Genomic DNA, 21,537 nt, shown 5'->3' with positions numbered 1-21,537 from the left:
TAGGTGTATGTGGCTGGCACCTTAACCACTTGAGCCACAGGCGCTGAGCCGAGTCCCAGGGTAGAATATTCTTGTGGGTGAAGCTTCCACTGACTTTAAGGAATTTCAAAACTAAAACAGAAGGTGGGACAGCCAATGCTTTTCTCCTGATGCTGTGTGTTGGGGGATACCCTTGTTGCCTATCTTTTTTTAAAAAAATTAATTTTTTTATAGGAGAGCGTGTCTCAGTCAGCCAGGCTGATGTAGCTCACCACAGCCTTGAATTTCTGGAGTCAAGTGCTCTTCCTGCCTCAGCCTCCTGAGTACCTCAGACTATAGGCACCTACCACCCCACCCAGCTGACATTTTAATTGTTTAAATACAGGGTCTTGCTGCATAGTATCAGGCTAATATTGTTGCCTTTTTCTGAAGAGCTTTTGTTTTCAAGTATAGAGTAGTGGTTATGAACACAGACCCGGGAGTCAGAATTGGTCAAGTTTCTTAATCCCTCTGTATATTTCCTCATCTACATTATAGGGTATGTGAGTGTTAGATATGTAATGATAGTTGTAGCCCTTAGGACAGTTTCTGACAAATACAAAATACTTTATGATACTCATGGTTATAGTTATGAAGGATAGTGATGGAGAGAAGTTGGAAATTGGCCAGCCTTCTCGAAACAGAAAACATCAAGATATCAAATGGTCATGGGATAATTTGATTTTTGTGGTACTTTTTCTTAGAAACCTTGACTTTTGGAATTTGTTTCCTTCCCATTATAGCCATACATTTGACATCTGATTCCATAATCTCTGTGATAAAGTCATTCGGAGATCTGCATTTGTCTTCCATCACGCAAAGACAGTGGAGTTTCAGTGTGTGTGTTCTTTGAATCCATTTTCCTGACATAAGATATTCCATGACTTGAGTACATAGTAGTTGATTGACATTTTGCTAATGCTACCAGGACCTTCGAGGATGGCTGCACAAGTTGTGTCCTGCATAACTCCAGGGGGTGACTATTCACTTACAGTATCACTGTCTAGGATTCTTTCTAAGATACTGTTATGCCAGATAACCTCACAAGAAAAAGTAGGTGTTCCTCTATTGCTTCTAGTAACACAGAGTAATATGACTGCCATGGAATGGGAAATTACTAAGTATTGAAAAACTGAACTGAAGTATAAAATCTTTTGATGTGTAGGTTAAGGAAGGGAAGAAGGCTTACTCCATGCCAAGTGGACTTTATATGTAAGATGTAGTAGGTTATGGGAGAGTTTCTTAGATTTGAGAGAGAAGTCCTGAAACTCCTATAAGAAAACAAACAAAAAACTTCCCTGAAATTATAATTATTAAAGGTAATGTCTAACTATTAAGGATAACTGAATTTCCACATTAAAAATTGATTGCCTTCACTCAAACCTATGTCATATATTACCTGCACATACCTTGGAAAGGAGAATGCATTTATTCTCCCTTAGACATTTACCCTGCAGAGTGAATAAGTGCATCACACAGGTTGACAAGAAGAGGATCTCATGAAGGAAGACAGAGAGGACCTAACTGCTCTGAGCAGCTTCCCTGGGCTCTGCATATGGGGAGGGGCCTGGCAGAGGGGGTTTCCTGGGGGATACTGAAGGCAAATACCATTCAAAATGTTGTGAGGAATGAACCAGATGTTTTTATTTAGACTTAACCAAAAGTTCTAGGACCTAGTAGATGTGTTTGCTTAAGATTTTGTATACCTAGCACGGTCTGGGAAGTTAAAAAATGTTCCTTTTCTTTCTTGAATAAACAGGGTTGATGTTGCCTTCTTCTTTCTTCAGGGCAGTGAAATCTGCCACCATGCCTGACCCACTGTAGGCACGCAAAATAGCTTTCGGGCAAAATATGTTTCATGTAGTCACCTTATTTTTGGCAGAAGATAATGTATATTTTGAAACAAATTTTAGGGAATTACCAGCTTCCTTTTTGGACAGATAGGCTTGCCAAATCTTGATAGAACTCTGCTGAATGCAGCGGCATTTTTTGTTACTTATTTTCTCATTTCAGAAAGTGGACGTCACCAGCAGAGCTGTGATGGAAATAATGACTAAAACCATTGAATACCTTCAACCCAATCCAGGTAAGGGGCCCTCTTATCTGTTCACAGTCTCCCTTCATGGAGCTTTTGGCTTCTCTTTAATAGCTATTTTAAGTTTGGTATGTGCTCTACGTTCTCTGCCTACCTTTTCCTAGAGGTTTCTTGACTTCTCATGTGGCACTTTGGCTGAAGAGAGGGGTTTTTGTAAAGCCCACCGTAAAGTAACAAGAAGATTCATGGTATTTTATCCATCTGTGGTGTATTTAGCCAACAGTGTGTGTGGAAGCTGGGGTGTCACAATGTCAGAGGGGCCACAGGGGGTTATCAGTTGACCTTTAATTTTCAAGTGATAGAAAATTGGGATGGTTTTTAGGCAAAAAACACAGTAATTCCCAGAAGGTGTGAGAAAATAGGGAGGTGAATAGTTTTTGTGAAATGCAGAGGGTTTCTTTTTATATAACGTAACTGAAGTCCTTGGAGGGTTATTCTTGATTCTGGTTCTTCTCCAAGCACATCACAGATCAGCATTTGTTCCTGCTAACTTGGTATCCTCTAAGAGAAAGGAGTAGCAATAGAGCTAATGGACCTATATCTTGATAGGAGAACCAGGTAGAATGGGGGTAATCCCTGCAGGCACCTGGTGGGGGAGAGCAGAGCAGAGCAGCCAGCCTCCTAGGCCTCCTCTTTGTCCTTCCTGTGTATCAGTTCCTAACTGCGAAGGGTTGAAACTTGAAGCAAGGCTCCATGTCTTTGAGTGAGATGTATAAATATCTGGAAAACTGCTTAGTCTTGAGACTAGTTTCTGTGGGAATTTCTGATTGGGGTGTCTTTTATGTTCATGGGAAAGATGATACAGGCAACTACTTCAGCCCCAGTGGGTTTGGATACAGAACATTAGTGGGGAAGACATAAGAGGAGGGTGTGGAGTGAGAGGGACCAGTGTGGCAGCTCTCCACTGCCCCTGCCTAGCTTGCTTTCCATCTCTGTTTACCTGTAACCAAAATAGCTGCTATTGTGAAGATGAACAAACTATGTCGTAGTAACATTCTGATTCTGTTTCCTCCTTCTTCTTTTTTTAATTAAATCACAGCTGTGTATACATTAATACAGTCATGGGTACAGTGTGCTGTTTTTATATACAATTTGAAATATTTTCATCAAACTGGTTAAGATAGTCTTCATGTCATTTTCTCAGTTATTGTGAAACACATTAGAAATGAGCTAATGTGAGGGAGGAAAATATTGAAGAAAATAAGGAATTTAACTGACCATGGACTAAGTAGGTTTTCAAATGGTTCGCAAGTTGGTTGAAGCAGCAAAATTCAGGTTTCTAATTTTTACTAAGAACCTTCTTGGTAACTTTTATATTCCACAAAGGCACAGAGATCTCTTGAATGCACATTTATTTCTCGGCATCTAAGCAACTTGTAATAGGTCAAGGTGATGCTGGTTCTGAATAAGTAAGATCTGGCTTGTGTCAGGACAGGACTGACTGAGGCCAGGTGAGGAGTTGACGTGGATGGTCAGTAGGGTCAGTGGAGGTTGTTATTTTGCAGGCTTTGGAAGCTTGTGGGTCTTCAGATCTTGTGGTTCTGGAGGTTAAATATCATTTATGTTTTTAAAACTCAGTTCCTAGTGAAATGAGGACCACAGTGATTTTAATTAATTTTCAAAAATCTGTGGCTCTGCTCTGGAAAGGTCTCACATCCACTGTGGCCCACCTCCAAAGTGACATTTGAAAAAGGCAAATGTGATCATATTATTATTTTTCATAAAACCCTTCACTGGCTTTTCATGCTTTTAGGATTACATTTCAAATGCTCCATGTGGGTTACAGGTTCCTCTGTGCATGGTCAGCTTGCCCTTTCCCCCGCGCCTTGCTGGGCCAGCATGAAGGTCACTTCCAAGCCTTCCTTGGCTCCTGAGTACATTAGCTTCCCCTGTCAGTGTCCCTGTTGTAGCCCCATGCTTTGAAATTGCATGTTTATGGCTTTGTTTTCCCTCCTCTATGAGGACAGGGATGTGCCCATCTTACTCATGGCTGCTTCCCCAGCCCCTGGCTCAGGTTCAGGCATCCAGCAGACCCTTGAATATTTAACTAAATGAATTACAAAGTACGGTTGACAGTGGCTAATGGAATAAAACTGCTCTAATACTAAGGATAGACGGAAAAATTCTTCCTTTGCCCTAAACCATCAGATCCCCCCATATAACCAGCCATTTAGCATCTGTGTTCAGTGTTATGCAAAGACAACTCTAGATGCTTTAGGGTAGGACAAAGACCACGTTTGGACCCTTGCCCTCTGGAACCTCATGGTCTAGCACAGGCGGCCTCAAACTACGGCCTGTCGGGTGTTTTTGCCGCCACTGCCTGTCCTGCTTAGCAGCCAACTTGTCCCGGTGCCTGTAGTCCAGCCCTCCAATGGTCTGAGGGACAGTGAACTGGCCCCCAGTTTAAAAAGTTTGAGGACTCCCGGTCTAACAGGATAACGTATACATACTCTGGGGAGAGTGACCAGAAGACTTTATAGCAAATTCCTTCTGGAAATTCCAGCTGACTAAGAAGATGGAGAAGGATGAATGGGGTTTGCAGGCCTAAAGTCTGCCCTGTGAAGCAGAGATTTTGAGGATATGGAACAGACAGCTGTAATGTCCTCCAGCTTGGGCTGTGAAATTATCACAAAAGGAACAGCCTTAACCAGTACAGATTTCTAAGCTTTAAGTAAGAAATAATTTGAATATGAAAAGTACTGAGCACGAGTTTCATTCTACTGGTTATAAGCCCCTATTCTTAGAGTGTTTAAGAGCAAAGATCATTGGAGAAGGAATAATTATAGGGAAGAAAAAGGTACTAAATCAGTGTTGTCCAGTAGAACTATGATGCAAGCTGCATGTAATTTGAATTTTCTAGGAACTATATTAAGAAAGTAACAAGAAAGGTGGAATTTTTAAAAGTTATCTTATTTAACCTCATATATCCAAAATATCCATCAGTATTGGTAATTACTGAAATATTACACATTTTTGGCTGGGAATGGTGGCTCACTGTGGCTACATTCCTCTAATCCTAGCACTCTGGGGAGCCAAAACCAGAGGATTGCTTGAGCTCATGAGTTCAAAACCAGCCTGACCGAGAGCAAGACCCCATCTCTACTAAGAATGGAAAAATTATCCAGGCATTGTGGCAGTAGCCTGTAATCTCATTTACTCAGGAGGCTGAGGCAGAAAGAAAAAGGAAGCCAGGAGTTTGAGGTTGCTGTGAGCTATGTCACCAGAGCACTCTAGTCTAGGTGACAGAGTGCAACTCTGTCTCAAAAAAAAAAAAAAAAAAAAAAAGAAAGAAAAAGAAATATTATGTACTTTCTCCTCACACTAAGTTTTTGAAATTTGGTGTGTATTTTATACTTACAGTACATCTTAATTGGGGTTAGCCACATTTCATTAGCTCCCCGAAGCCAGTGGCTCCCATTGTATCATAGCACTAGATAGTTTGCTCTTCACACTGTTCTTTGATGAAACTATCTTTGATATATGCTTGATGTTTAGCTCCTTGAGTTTTATCTGTGTTAGTTCTAGGGGGAGGTTTAGTAGAGAAAGGGGCTCTTGATTCAGGATCAAACTATCTTTAAGTTGGGGTTTTTTTTTTTTTTTTTAATCTTCTAAGAATCTGTTTCATGACAATATGGTGGAGATGTTTTTCCTCAAATGGAATAATGGACATGGCCAGATTAGACAGTGTATCCTTTCCAGCCTTGGCAGGCTTGTTAAGACAGAGCCTTTTCCTGTTCTCACTGAGAAGTTAATCTGACTCTGAAGTCATAATCCAATACAAATGTCCAAGCTGTTAGATAAAAAGTAGTTGGAACATGAAAAGTACTGTGAACAGTAGGGTTTGGTTCTCTGTGGAAATGCTTTTCCCTGAATGCCAACTCTAGTTCTTTCCAGCATGCCTGCGATTGGATTATTAAGTCGGGGTCATTAAATGTCTATTTAGAATTTTTTAATAACTTCATATCTTATTGGCTGTGGAAGTAAAAGTTAGCTGGATTAGTTTTGAAATGTCTCATTAGTCCCTGGAAAGATACTAGCATACTTCTTTCCCACAGACTGCCCTCTTAATCATCTCCTTCCAGAGATGAATCAATACAGTGATTATAAGACATTGTGTGGTGGTGGAACTGAAAGTTAATACGTGTGATACTTGGCATTCATATACACAGATCCTTCCACAACAGACTGAATGTGCTACCTTTCCTGGAGGGCAGGAGGAGGGTATTCCTCTCTGTCTCTGAGGCCTAAGCATTGTGCCTGGCCTGCTGTTTGCCATCAGTAAATCCTCTGAATAGGCACATGGATGAATATATCCATCCTTCACTTACAGAACTGGAATGTCTATCGACTCCTGCAGCCAGAACTTTCACTTTTCCAAATCCTGACACAGAAAAATAATCAGAATGCATAAGGAACAGATTACAGACGCAATTGTGAGGAAATGTGAAACTTCAAAGGAACAGGGTTTTTCGAGGATGAACATATTAAAGAGGTTGTGTAATCCATGTACAGTATGTAACGAAAAGGCTGGAGGGTTTTACTATTTTTACTAATCTTTGGGAAAATGTTGAAAATATTGTAATATATTGGAGACACCTTAAATAATCAGGAGTTCTAAGTTAGCTGAACTGATAGACTAATGATATTCATTCCCCGTGTGTCTAAAGATATTTTAAAGAGTGCTAAAGCCAGGCCTTATTGAAGATATTGTTAATCATAATAAATATCATGATTAAAATACGTGTGTGTGTGTGTGTGTAAATGGAAAATTGAGCTAACGGAATCTCCCTTGGATAGCCCTGAAGTGCTGATCCACTGCAGCGTATGATTCCTCAGCCTGACCTTTAGGGGAGCACCGGGTGGCCCTGGCACTCGCCACGTCTTCCAGTTCATTCTCCTTCTTGCTCACCATCCTGCAGTCTCTCACTGCTGTTGAGCTCCTCCAAGCTCATTCCTGCATGAGATTCTGCAGGGGCTGTTCCCTCCTCCTGGAAGGCCCACCTACCCCTTGAACCTGTTTCCTTACCATCCTTCCTGTCTCAGCTTAGCCCCTCCTCTGAGAGGCATCTTCTGGGACCCCTGTCTTTCAGGTGCACTCGGGTTTTGCATTTTCATGACACCGTCATATCACATGAGTCCCCCCTCCACAAATATCCTGGGTGGCTCCTCAGAAGAAAATGGAAAGTTCTTACTGTGGGTTACGAGGTCCTGAGGATGTGACTGCACCTTCTCTGTGCCAGCCTTGCCAGCTGTCCTCAAACCTGTAGTCACCTCCTTCCCCAGGCCGTGCCAGCCCCTCTGACTGCACCGCATCCTCCCCCGTCTTCTCACCACTCCCCTTAGTACTCTGCTAGCACATCACTTTTATTTGTGCAGCTTTCCTGACCACTCACTGCAAACCCTTCTCACTCCCTACACTCTCTTCCTATTTCACTTTGCTTCCCAGCTTCTCAACTTTTACTGTAAGTCTACTTGTTAAAGTGTTGCTTGAATCACAGTACAGTGGCCTGGATGTGAAACTGTTGTTTTGTACGCAGCAAAGAGCCCAATGTATTCTTTTATTTTACTTTTCATGTTTTCATTTTATGTTTTTCTTTATTTGTTCAATGCACTGCCTTTTCCATTCTTACCCTCCTACTTCACCTTCTCCACGTAACAGCCAGTTCTACCCATTACAGGTATAAATCATATGTTGTCACTCCTCTGCTTTTAACTCTTCGCTGGCTTCCATTGAACTGAGCCCAGACTGAGAGTAGACCCTCAGCCTGTTCCTGCCTCAGGGTACTGGCACATCCTTCCCCCAGCTCCTATGATGATGGCTGCGTCCCATCACATGCATCTCCCTGTACAGTCCTTCCCTGGCCACCCTGTTTGATAAGGCCTCTCCTGGCCCCTCTGATACCCTCTTCTGTTACTTCCCATCACCATTTGAAGTTATATTCTATTTTATCTTTTTATTTATTGTCTGCCGTCACCCCCATGTCCCATCTAGCATGTAAACACCACATGAGCAGGACTTTGTCTTGTTTACAATCCCTAATACAGAAACAGTGCCCTCAGTGAATATTTATTGACTGACTGCTGCAACCTAAGAATTGAGCCAGTAGGGGTCATCCTGCACAGATGCCTTGCCTGACCACCTGGGGTCTGGCAGACAAAGGAAGAGAAGGTGCTGGAAAGTTTACATACAGTGTTTACATAAAGCTGTAAAGTTTACATACAGTGTTCTGACCCATGAGAGATGACACCGTATCAGCCCCCTGTGAGGCTAACAGGTGCCATCTTGAGCCCATAAATCAAGGCTTTTGTTAGGAGTTTGGGGGACATGCACTTAAAAAGCAAAATGTGAGAAGGTAACACTTTTATGTTTAAATTAAACAGGTAGTTCTTTGTTCAAGGAAGAAAGGGAAAGTTAGTCTACAGGTCAAGGTGCCTGCAGCTGTAGGGTATTTGTGGGGGCAATTATAAGTTACTTTCTAGCTTTATTTATATCTTGTCTCTAATCTGCCAATCGTTAGGCATTTCCCAGACTATTTTCTCATCTACTCTGCTGGATATTTCAATTCCTTTCACCACCTTAGGTGTGTATCCCGGAAGAGGGTGGGAGTTTGAAACTCAGGGCCATAACCCATTCAGGAACTTAGAGGGAATGCCGGTCTACTCTAGTTCTCATCCTCAAATTACTGCTGCTTATCTCTCCCGGTGTGTTGTAGACTCACTGAAAACAAAGGACTGTGTTAGTTTTCCTCATTTATGTATGCCCAGTGCCTGACACAGTGTTTGATTTTAGCAGTTGCTTAATTTGCTGAGTGCATGAGTCATATCTTGTTAAGCATATTTAAGCTTTATCTTATAGAAGTAGCTAACTTTTCAGGTAGAGTCCCGGTTTGCAGACTTGTACAAGCCAGGATCAGAGCTGCAACTGTCTGCGTAACGTCTGCTTGGTGTCCTGAACAATTTGTCCATTTCACAGTTGTTTTGGAAAAGGTGTAGATGTCCATATTCTGATGTATAAGATCATTGGGCTGAACTGATAACAGACCGTTCATATTTATAGATTTAGACAAATGGTTCTTTCTATTTTTAGGTGAGAAAACTAAAGCTGTAAAATAAATTAATTTGCTCAAAGTCATTTTCTTTGCAGAGAATAGTCAGAACCTGTATTCAGATGCGACTATCTCCAATCTGCATTTTGTTTTCAAGACAAAATGTGTTAGGCTGCAAAATATCAAGATACTTTCAGTCTTGGTATGTGTGATAGCTACAGTCCTGGGTGACCTGTGATAATTCACATCCTTGCACAATCCTTTCCATTTGAATGTGGATGGAGCTCAAAGGTAACAGGACTCACCAATCCCTGGATTAGGTTACATTATATGGCAAAATTGACGGACTGTCCCTCCTGTGATTGTGTCACATTATGGAAGACTGTCTTAGCAAACTATTGTGAGAGATGTTCTCATGCTGGTCTAGAAGGAGCAAAATGCCATGTTGTGGCTACCTAAGGAAAGCGCTGCATGTTAGTGGGCTGAGAGTGGTCTCTAGAATCAAAGGTAGGGGGGCTCTAGCCAATAGCCAGTAAGCCAGGGCTCTGTCATGCAGCCTCAGGAGGTAGGCAGCCTTGGCTGGAGAAGGCATCCACCTCAGTAATCCTGGATTACAGATTCCTCCCCACCCAAGCTCCAAGATGACAGGATATCCTGTCTGACCCCCTTGTTTGCAGCCTTGTGAGACCCTGAGCAGAGGCCTTAGTGAAGTCATGCCCAGGATTATAACCTGCAAAAACTGTGAGATAATAAATGTGTGTTGTTTGAGACCGTTAGATGTGTGATACTTTGTTATGTAGCCTAGAAATTAATGCGGTGCAGCTGTTTGTGACCCACCAGTCCCCCTTTTTCAGGTATACCATTGTCTAGTGAGGCCATAGGCCATTTGCCTTTTGAGCTAGGTTCCCGAGTACCCTATACACTGAGGCAAGAAGTGGACTGGGAAACCTGTCACTATCTTTTCAGCTTTTAAGATGAAGTCTCCTGAACAGGGGTGGGGAGCCTGAAGCCTTGGGGCCACATGGCTTTCTGGATCTTTAAGTGCAGTCTTTTGAACAAATCCAAATTTTACAGAACAAATCATTTAAGATTTGTTCTATGTAATTTGGATTTGGATAAGGGCTGTACTCAAGGATCTAGAGGGCCAATCGTAGCCTTGAGGCCCCAAGTTCTCTACTCTGCCCTCAGGACAGTTCATTCCAGCTAAGACTGAAGATGTCTTTCTGTTTTGAAACATGATAGCAAAAAGCACTTGATACTGTGCCTGACACTTAACAGAGGCTCAAGAAATGTCACTTGCAGCCCTACCCAGTGTCATGCAGCTCTGCCTGAAGGCATATTAGGTGCTTATTGGGAAAATCCTCCCCAGGCAAGGCTTCTAAACCCCACTGCAGGATGCTCCCCACACCAACTCCATAATGCTGGGTTCTGAAAACCTGAAGAAGCAGAGACTCATCATCATGATGTTAATACACTAGGAGTTGTGTATTTTTCAAACTACAGTTTTCTGCCCTTGGGGTATATTTGCCCACTTTCCCAGGACATGCTTGAGACCTGTGCTGGGGCCTTGCAACACCCCATCTTGAGGTAGGAGATGTTTGCTGTCCCACATGATGAGTTCTTAGGGCTGCTGACTGTGTACCCTGGCACAGTGTCTTAAAAACCTCCCTGTTGCCTCCCATTCAGGGCATAAAAGAGCTGTGTCTCCTTGGAGAGAGGTATTATGTAAACACTGTTATTTGGCCTGAGAGTAGCATGATCCAGCACTGGAGTTACCTGTTTGTGTAAGTCAGTAGGTTAACCTCCTCTGCCCTTTCCTTGATCTCTTCTAATATTTAACTTGAAAAAAAACTGCATAGGTTTGAGGAAGTTTCCCTGAGTCCGTATTACCATTTAAGTCCTTTGTGCCATTTATTGTTAGTGTGCAAGGCAGGAGAGCCATTGCTTACTGTGCATGGAGCCTCAGAGGACCACATTTCAGAGTCGTAGGTGTTCTGAGGTTCCACCCAGGAAAATCAGGCCATTATACACAGTCATCACATTGGCAACATGACGTAGATGCTCAAATGCTATTTATTACATACATTTTGTTGTAAGTATTAAGGCCTAAATCTAATTTAGTGTGATATGATGATTTATACTTATATTCCAATTGTAATCTCTTTACCAGCCTTTACAGATTTAGTTATTAATGAAAGAATTCAGAATTAATATCCAATTTTTTACTGTGGTAAAATACATGTCATAAAATCTAATAGCTTAATCAGTTTTAAATATACATTCAGTGGTGTTAAATACATTCATAATGAGCAATAAGTACCGTCATCCATCTTCATAACTTCATTTTGTAAAACTCAAACTCTAGTCTCACTAAGCAAGAGCTCCCCATTCTCCTCTGCTCCCAGACCCTGGCCACCACCGTTCTACTTCCTGTGTCTATAGTTGTGACTACACTAAGTACCTCATAGAAGTGGAATCATACAGTAATTGCCTTTTTGTGACTGGCTTATTTCACATAGGGTAATATTCTCAAGGTTTATTTACATGGTAGCATATGTCAGAATCTCCTTCCTTCTAAAGGCTAAATAATATTATATGGTATGTAAATATTGTATTTTATATATCCTTCTATAATGAACACTTGAGTTGCTTATACTTTTTAGCTATTATGAATTAATTCTGCTATGAATATGAGTGTCTAAATATTCCTCTGAGACCCTGATTTCAGTTCTTTTGAGTGTATACCCAGAAACGGAATTGCTAGATCATATGGTAATTCCATTTTTAATTTTTTGAGGAACTACCATGTTACTTTCCACAGTGGCAATACATTTACATTCTCACCAACAATGTGCAAGGGTTCCAGTTACTCTACATTCTCCAAGTGGCTTGTCAGTGTGATTTTGATTTTCATTAAACTAATGATGAGCGGTATCAAGCTTCTTTTTATATGCTTATTTAACCATTTGCTTATCTCCTTTGGAGAAATGGCTATTTAAGTCCTTTGTCCATTTTTGAATTGGATTGTTTGGCTTTTTGTTGGTGTTAGGAGTTCTGTATGTATTCTGAATATTAATCCCTTATTTGATATGCAAATATTTTCTCCCATTCTGAGGGATTGCCTTTTACTCTGTTTACTCTTTTGATACACAAATCTTTAAAATTTTTATGAAATCAGATTTATCTATTTTTTCTTTTGTTACCTGTGTCTTTGGTGTTATATACAAGAAATCATTGCTATATCCAATGTCATGAAGCTTTTGCCTGTATTTTCTTCTAAGGGTTTTATAGTTTTAGGTTTTACTGATAGATCTTTGATCCATTTGGAATTAGTTCTTGTATAGGGTGTTAGAAAAGGGTCCAGATTCATTATTTTGCATGTAGATATCCATTTGTCATAGCACCACTGGTTGAAAAGACTATTCTTTCTCTTGAACACTCTTGAAGACTTTGTCAAAAATCATTTGACCATATCTGCAGGGTTTTATTTCTGTGCTCTCTGTTCTTTTCCATTCATCTTTATGTCTATCTTCATGCCAGTTCCACCCTATTTTGATTCCTGTATTTGTTAAAATCAGGATGTATGCGTCCCCTAGCTTTGTTATTTCTCAAGATTGTTTTTGATATTGGGAGTCCCTTGAAATTTCATATGAACTTATGATGAGTTCTTCTATTACTACAAAAAATGTCATTACAATTTTGATAGGTATTCAGTTGAATTTTTAGATTGATTTGAGTAATTATTAACATTTCAACAGTATTAAAGTCTTCTAATCCATGGACATGGGATATTTTTCTAGTTATTTGTCTTCTTTAATTTCTTTCAGCAATGTCTTATAGTTATCACTGTATAAGTATTTTACCTCCTTGGTTAATTCCTAAGTATTTTATTCTTTTTGATGCTATTGTAAATGGAATTATTTTCTTAATTTCCTTTCCAGATTGTTAATTGTCAGTGTAATAGAAATGCAGCTGATTTTTATGTGTTGACTTTGTGTCCTATTACCATGCTGAATTCATTTATTAGTTCTAGCAGGGATTTATGTGTATGTATGTGGAATATTTAGACATCTCTACATATAAAATCACATCTGAAAGCAGAGATAATATTACTTCACTTTCAATTTAGATTCCTTATCCTTACCTAATTTTCCCTAGCTAGAAAGTGGGCATTGTTGCCTATTTCTGATCTTAAGAAAAAGCTTTCAGTCTTTGGCCATTGAATTTGATGTTCATTGTATCCATTTCTCCATTGTATGGGTTTTCACATATGGCTTTTACTATTTTGAGATAGTTTCTTCGTATTCCTGGTTCGTTGAGTGTTTTTGTCATGAAAAAGTGCTGCATTTTGTCATCAGATGCTTGTTCTGTGTTGAGATGAAGACTTCATTTCTTCATTTTGTTAATGTATATTATATTGATCTTTTTTTATGTTGAACAATATCCTTGCATTGGGCAGCACCTGTGGCTCAAAGGAGTAAGGTGCTGGCCCCATATGCCAGAGGTGGCCAGTTCAAACCCAACCCTAGCCAAAAACTGCAACAACAATGACAACAAAAAACCCAATATCCTTGTGTTTCAGGAATAAATCTCACTTGGTCATGGGGTATAATCTTTTAATATGCTGCAGAATTTGGTTTGCTAGGATTTTGTTGAGAATTTTTACAATAAGTGTTCATAAGATTATTGGTCTATAGTTTTCTTGCAGTCTCCTTATCTGGCTTTGGTATCAGTGCAATGCTATCGTCATAGAATAAGCTAGGAAGTGTTTCATGTTCTTCAGTTTTGGGGAAAAGTTTAGAAAGGATTGGTGTTCTTCTTTACAAGGGTACATGTGAAATTTACTAGGTGTAGAATATAAATGTCTTAACACAATAACCAAGAAAATGGTGTGAAGGCTGTGTTGACCAGTTTGATGAAAGCATTTCAGATTGTGTGTATAACCAGCACATTGTACCCCATGATTGCGTTAATGTATACAGCTATGATTTAAATAAAAAAAAAAAAAAAGTAAATGTTTGGTAGAATTCACTAGTGAAGCTTGTCTTTGTGGGGAGATCTTTGGATTATTGATTCAATCTCTTCACTAGTTACAAGTCTGTTCAGATTTTCTATTTTTTCATGAGTTAGTTTTGGTAGGTTTTGTGTTTCTAAGAGTTGTACATTTTATCTAGACTATACAGTTTGTTGGTTGTTCATAATATTCTCTTAATCTTTTTTTACTAATATAGAATCAGTAGTACTATCCCTACTTTAATTTGTGATTTTAGTAATTTTAGTCTTTTCTATAGTTTTCTTAGTCCACCTAGCTAAATGTTTGTTAATGTTTTTGATATTTTCCAAGAACAAACTTTAATTTTCCTCTCAACTAAAGACATGATTGAATCTTGATTAGGTGATGAAGAGTTAAGTATATTTTTAGCTGTCAGTGGCCATTTAAATGAAATGAATATCAACTACTCTTTTCTCTGGCAAACTGTTTAGTGCCTACTTGGCATATCATCTCACTTTACCATCACAACATTTTGAACTCTGCTCTGTGTTATTTCTTTGTCACAATGTACGCTTGCATTAATTAGTAGGAAATTATAATAGATTCTGTCATAGGAGGATACAGTTCTAACTTTTTAATCTTCAAAAAAAAGTTCTAGGCCAGGTCTGTAATCCTAGCATTCTCCAAGGCCAAGGAAGGAGGGTTGCTTGAGGTTGAGTTTGAGATCAGCTTGACCAAGAGCACAACCAAATCTCTAGTAAAAATGGAAAGATTAGCCAGGTGTGTAGTGGGTGCCTGTAGTCCCAACTACTCCAGAGGCTGAGGTAGGGGGATTGCTTTAGCTTAGGAGTTTGAGGTTGCTGCAAGCTAAGTTGACATGAGGTCACTGTAGCCTGGGGCAACAAAAGCGAGACTCTGTCTCAAAATTAATAATAATAATAATAAAGTAAAAATCCTTTCATTGGTGTGTTAAAGTAAGACCTTTTCGTTTTGACCTCAGTAATGGTTTTGGAAAGGAGTGAGTTTCTTTGGTTTTGAAATTTACCTTAAAATTCTGTGTACTGCAATAGAGAACGTTTATTCATTTGCAAATGATGTAATACACTTGTCCTAGTGGATTCTAATGCATGTATCAGAGATTTCTAGGTTTGAAAGGACTTGCAGAAATTGAGTAAGCCCCTCTTCTTGTGTTGAGTGAGGAAGCGGAGGTTCCAGAGGTTAGGGTTCATCCAAGGTCACAGACATGGAACAGTCTCCGCACTCCTAGCTCACAGTGTGGTGCCCATCCTGCCTCCTGAGTGATCACACTTCCTCACCTCTGAATTTTTAAACACCTAACCAGAGTAAATATAGCTAAAGCTTTACATTTTGCTGCTGAGAAATTCTAATTTAACTTATTTTAACGAAGGATGTGATAAAGCAGTGAGAGCCAGTGCAGAATTCTGGGAAGAGAATGGGCTTTTGAGACACAACTGTGATTCAGATTCTGGCTCGGCTCCTTGTTGCTTCGTGTCCTTGGGCGAGTTACCTCATTTTCCTTTGCTTCGTTTCCCTTATCTCAAAGATGAAGGAACAAAACCTGTTCTTCTGTTCCTGCAAGGATTAAAGAGGCGATGCACGTGAATTGTACTTAGTAGGCACTTCTGTAGGAATAGATCGCTGTAGGATGAAATGTGGTTTTGATCTTCAGTTTTTCAAAGGTATTTCAGGGCTCTTTCTAAGTTCTCAGACAGATAGCAGCGTTTATGAACATAGTACTAGTCATTTGGCATTTGTCCTGCTAAAGAGCCCTGCTCTTGTGGGCAACAGGGTTTGATTTTTATGGGGCACATAGAGATAAGAGAGGAAGTAAGTAGCTAAAAGCAGTGAAAGGCTTCCCGAACACCTGATTCATGTCCGTGGTCTTCCCTGATGGATGCTAAATCCATTAGGTTTCCCCTAGTGGTCAGGACAGGAATGTGACTTGGATACTGTGGTCACCTGTGTTCATCTTCACAGACCAAGGCTGGGGGCTGGATTTTCTTCTTCCCTATTGTGACAGACAGATGCCCTGTTACTATGTTTTTTCTTTATTTGAAAATTCACACTTGCAGAGGGAAGGAAGTCACTCTTGAGAACACAGTACAGCAATTTAAATCAGATTATAGTTTTTTCTTTTATTTACAAAAAGTATTTCCCAAATACTGTCATAGTCATTGAGGGTAGGAAGGAAAATGCGGTGCAGCAGGGCAGACCCACCCCTCGTCGCCGCCTGCTCTGGCAGCGAACGCTCCTTCTCGCCACCCCTCCAGCTCCACCTGAGCTCAGACTGATGCCAGGCCTCTCCACTCCAGCTTCCTCCTCTGCTGAGACTACTGATTTCCAGAACCACAGAAATCCCACTTGTTATAAACCTTGATTTTGAATTATTGTAAATGTAACTTTAAAACATGGCATTAAAACTCCCTATTTCTCCTTAAGAAAGGGAGTATTTCATCTTCTGACATCATTGTCCGTGGGACTAAGAGCCCTCAGAAAATACCACTTTTGTGTGGTGTTCATATGTCTGGGTGCTGTAGGACCTGACACTTCACAGACCCTTTCTACAACAAGAATCTCAAGGGTTTTCCTGCAAATATCTGTCCGAGCATCAACTTCTACTTTTATGTTGTGCTGCATGGCTGTCGTGTGGACGCAGTGGACAGAAATGCTAGCTTAGGAGTGCCTGCCTGTTCAGAGACGATCAGGAACATTGTAATTTAATCATGAGAAACCAGAAGTATATATATTAAAAATGTGTATATAATATACACATATATTTTAGTGTACTATGTTATTCTCTATACTTCTTCATATGTTCAAGTTATTTCATCTTATTTTTAAGCCAAAAAGTATGATAATGCTTTACTTAGCCACCGCAGATGACAATTGGAGTGCAGTAAAATTCCCCACGACCTGGGAGGTTACTCAGCCGTGGGCTGCTAAAGGTTTAGCAACAATCTCTCAGGAAGAAGAACCTTGACTTGTGATGGTAGTCAGTGTTTGTATTACAACATCTCTTGTGGCCATTTTCAAGTTACCAATGTGACGTCACTGAACTTAGACTTGAAGAAGGGAGCTCATGTTTTGCTCCTCTTAGCAGTGCTGGCTGGTTCCAGCTCACTGTTGAGTGAAACTGCCAAGGAAGAATAGCTCCCACAGGTAGGCAGGCAGTAAATATTCAGTAAACACCTGTCGATGGAGGCAGGGGGACCTTTGTAGAATGGAAGGTGTAAATCTTAGATTATACATTCATCAGTTGATCTCTTGCTGTGTCTTAGAAATACAACCTTTGACAATAAAATGCCACCACCGAAGAATTGAATAAATCATGCAGTTGAGAAATTTTCTATTTCTCTGGAGTTTCTTTCACAGTTTTTCTTCTTTAAGTAACTTTATTGAGGAAGAATAAAGCCAGATGGAATGTTTATAAACATAAAAACTTCAGAAATCCATGTGAAATGAAGATTATTTAATAAATGATTTGCTCATCAATATAGGAATTCAGCTAGTTTTGTAAAAATTAATATAAAGTTTACTAAAGTAATCAGGTATAGAAAGAATATAATGGGTTTGATAATGTCAAAATTCATGTCCCCACAGAATATCAGAATGTGGTTTCTGTCAACTTGGGCTGATGTAACAGAATAACATAGATTGGGTGGCTTTAACAACAGAAATTAATATTCTTACAGTTCAGAAGCCTGGACAATCTTAGATCAAGGTGCTGCCAATTCGATTTCTGATGAGGGCTTTCTTCCTGGCTTCTCACTCTGTCTTTGCATTGCTTTTTATTGTTGCACATGTGGAGAGAGAGAGATCTTTCTTCTTTCCTATCTAAGGAGTCCCACTGGATTAGGAACCCCCAAATACAGTCATATTAGGGATTTATGCTTCAACATATAAATGGGGGGGTATAATTCAGTTTGTAGCAGTCTTCTTACCTCCCACTCTGAGAAAGTTTCCTCTTGTCCATGAAAGTGTAGAAATGCTATATGTAGTCATTCAGCATACCTCTTGCTTAACCTACTTCCATAATACAAATAATTTATCATCTTGGTCATAGCCTCCCTTTTATCCAATACGTCTGTAAGTGCCAATCACAGTGCCAGGTGTTCTACAAACATCATTTTTAATCCTCAGATACCCAGCAAGGTAGCTTTGGTTTTCTCCATTCTGTATCTGAGGAAGCTCATTCATGTTTTCAATCATCTGTCACATTTCCTCTAAGGCAGTGTCGTAAGCCCTGATAATGCATCAGTGAATGCAGTGGACCAAGCCCCTGCTGTGATGGTGCTGATACTCTAGCAGGAAGAGACTGATAGCGAATAAAAGTCAATGATCAGTGCAGTGAACAAAAATGAAGAACAGGGGGGAGAGAGCGTGACTGGGTCTGGGAAGGTGGTTTTTTTGTTTGTTTGGTTGGTTGGTTGGTAAGGTTTTTTTTGGTGTGTTTAGGGGACAGTGAAGAGTCACATCAGCAAGGGGAGGGTAGAGGAGCCAGAGCTCACAGAACTTTGTCACCATTTGGGGGACTTTGGCTCCTACTCTGGATGACATGGAAACACATTAAGAGCTTTGAGGAGAAGAGTGACATGATCTGACTTGCACTGAACAGGACTTCTCTGACTCTTAACATGGAGAATAAATTATAGGGACAAATGTGGAAGCAGGGAGGCCAGTAGGAGCCTATTTTAATAATCCAGGCTAGAGATGATGGTGGTGGGGACCTGAGTAAGAAGTGGTCTGCTCTTGGGTGTAATTTGAATGTAGAACTGAATTTGCTAATTGGATATGGGGTGTGAGGCAGAGAGGCATCAAAGATGACTTTAAAGTTTAGGGCCTGCGCAAGTACAAGAATGAATGGAATTGTGTTCATTAGTATTGAGATACTGTAGGAGGAATAGGGATGGGATGATGGTGGGAAATCTGAAGTTTAGTTTGGGAATGTCAAGTTGGACATGCCTACATATCGGGAAAGGTTTGGTCTGGAAAGAGGTTTGAAATCTGCTTACCACCTCTGGGAGGTTCTGTAATTGGGGACTTCAGTGCCCAGATTTGCTTGTTCATATTTCCAGGCACCTTCAGAGACATGTTCTGTGGTCTAATCTGCTAGATGTTCTATATCAGCAAGACAGAAATGGGGTCCTTAAATCTATCACAGTGAAAAGTTTTCTGCATAATTCTTAAGCTCAAGGTTGACAGCCACTGGATGTTTTATTTCTTTCTTTGTGCTGTGTGAAGACTTTCCATCTGTAACTTTCAGTCACATGGAAAATTTCACAGAGTGGGAAAGAGAGTGGGCCTTGGAGTGGCTAAGCCATGAGTCTGAATCCATCTTTGCCTGTTAGTGACTTGTGGGAGCTGGGACAGGTTTCCCAGCCTGCCTGAGCCTCTGTATCCTCCCGTTATGGAGACAGCCATCCCCCTCTTTACAGATAGGAATAATACAGCAGCTCTGTATATAACAATTCAATCGGCTGTACAACTTTGGAGTTTTTCAGAATGGGGGATACACAATCATTGACAATATAACCTGCTTATTTATTTTAATTAATTTGACTTTTTTAACTCCTTAGCTAGGGTTCATAACGTAGCTTAGGAACCCTCTTTGGTTGGGGAAACCAATTTTCTGGTTCTGGAAGATGTGATCAGTTTTTGTCATTCTCACATGCAGGTATTTTGTGGCATAATTAAAAGATGAAGTGCTTCCAGGGAGCCAGGTTACTAAGGAAAGTTCGGAGGGAATGGGTGGCAAATCACAGCCCCTTGGGCCACCTGAGAAGTGGAGCTCTACCTTTCTGCTCTGGATAAAGTGGAGTCAGGAGGCGTGAAAGGCCCAGCAGCCTCAGACATCTTAACGTTTAGTCTTAACATTTAATTAGCACAGGGGAAAAGTGGGCTGCTGCCACAGCACGACCTGCCCCCTCCACCCTCCTGCACGACCTCAGAGTGAGAGGCCTGAGCAGGTTTTATCTGCAGCCTCTAGCGTCATTCCCAAGCACAGTGAGACGGTGGGAGGTCGTGATCTTTTCAGACAGGGAAGTTTTACCTGAGGATTAGGAAAAATAATGTGCATGTAATCATTTTGTAAAAAATTAAGACTTCTACCAGAATGAGCCAGCCACCATGGGGAGGAACCAGGGCAGGCTGGGACCATAGGGCACCCCTGCATCTGTCTCTCACCCCCCTAAACAGCCGCAGCCTTCAGAGTGTAGAAGCTGCTGCTTCGCCTTTGCCCCCCAGATCTGGTCCTGCCTGCTTTTGGACCCCTTCTAACGTGGTCCATGGGAACAGGTGGAGAAGGGACTCTGGGAAATAGAGTTCCCCGCACAGGCAAGTTGTCAGGAGAGCCTTCCAGAACATACACGCATAGAAAAGAAACTCTGGAAGAGGGAAAGGAGGGCTCGCGTCTGTATCCAGGACCTATCACATCGTGGCCTGGTTACTTTTTTGGCAGCTTGTCACTGAAGGCTGATTAACAGTCATAAATGATTTACTTCTCAGTGATGCACAGCTAGCTAGCAAGACTTACAGCCTGGACCTTTACCTGTGTCCACATGAGCTCAAAGTTTGCTTATTTGCTTTGTGTGAAAGGCAAGACCTGATGGTTCGCTTTGCTATTTGGATTAAGAAATGAAAAATGTGAGAAACTAAGACTGAGCAGAAGTACCGAGTTTCCAGCATTCCCCGCTAGTTACCACACGCGAAGAGCAGCCTTAGGAGAGACTAAGCAGTGACTCACGTGGACACTGCTTTTAGGTCAGAGGAAAATAACTCAGGCACGACTAGCAGAGCTTCTGTTTTATTCTCAGCAGAACTTGGACTTCCCTTTGGCTGTTCCCAGAATTGGAAAGCTCGTGAAGATTTAGAGTTGGGAGTTGATTAAGATTTTTCCTTGGCTGTATTTTTCTCCCTTTAAAAAGATAGCATAGATTTTGAGGTCAAAAATGAACAGAAAGGACAGAATAGTGGGAGTCCTTTGGGGGAACAGATCAGCCTTTTAGGTCACACTGTCTTCACTTCCTGGCCAATTCTCCTTATACAAGTATATACATTTCTTAGTAAAACTTATAGGTTGGCAGACCCTCAGGTTCAGGCAGTGGCCAGATTGTTAAGACACTACAAGGAATTTTTATCAAGTTTTCCGTAAGATCATTAGATCTTATTTTAAACATCTTTTCTCCTAGGGAAGAAGAAATGGGACATATTTTAGGTTTTTTGTAATGGAAGTAATACATGTACACATTATTAAAAAACAGTTGTAGTCCAGATACCGTGGCTCCCCCTGTAATCCTGTCACTCTTGGAGGCCGAGGCAGGTAAAAGCCTGAGCTCAAGAGTTCATTCTAGACCAGCCTGATCCAG

At 40.7% G+C, this 21,537-nt stretch overlaps 1 protein-coding gene across 1 annotated transcript in view; it reads left to right on the top strand.

Annotated features, from left to right (window-relative positions):
- Positions 1-21,537, top strand: part of SH3GL2 (SH3 domain containing GRB2 like 2, endophilin A1) — a 43,931-nt gene that overhangs the window by 6,378 nt on the left and 16,016 nt on the right. The window contains exon 2 of the mRNA XM_023508076.1: positions 2,032-2,104. Within this exon, the coding sequence (XP_023363844.1) occupies positions 2,032-2,104 (73 nt within the window). The remainder of the gene's footprint in view (positions 1-2,031; positions 2,105-21,537) is intronic.

This window comes from Otolemur garnettii, unplaced genomic scaffold (genome assembly GCF_000181295.1).
Source record: "Otolemur garnettii isolate 467f Iridium unplaced genomic scaffold, OtoGar3 scaffold00006, whole genome shotgun sequence".
Lineage (NCBI taxonomy): Eukaryota > Metazoa > Chordata > Mammalia > Primates > Galagidae > Otolemur > Otolemur garnettii.
The sequence above is the reverse complement of the archived record's forward strand: the minus strand, read 5'-3'. Positions and strand labels throughout refer to the sequence as shown.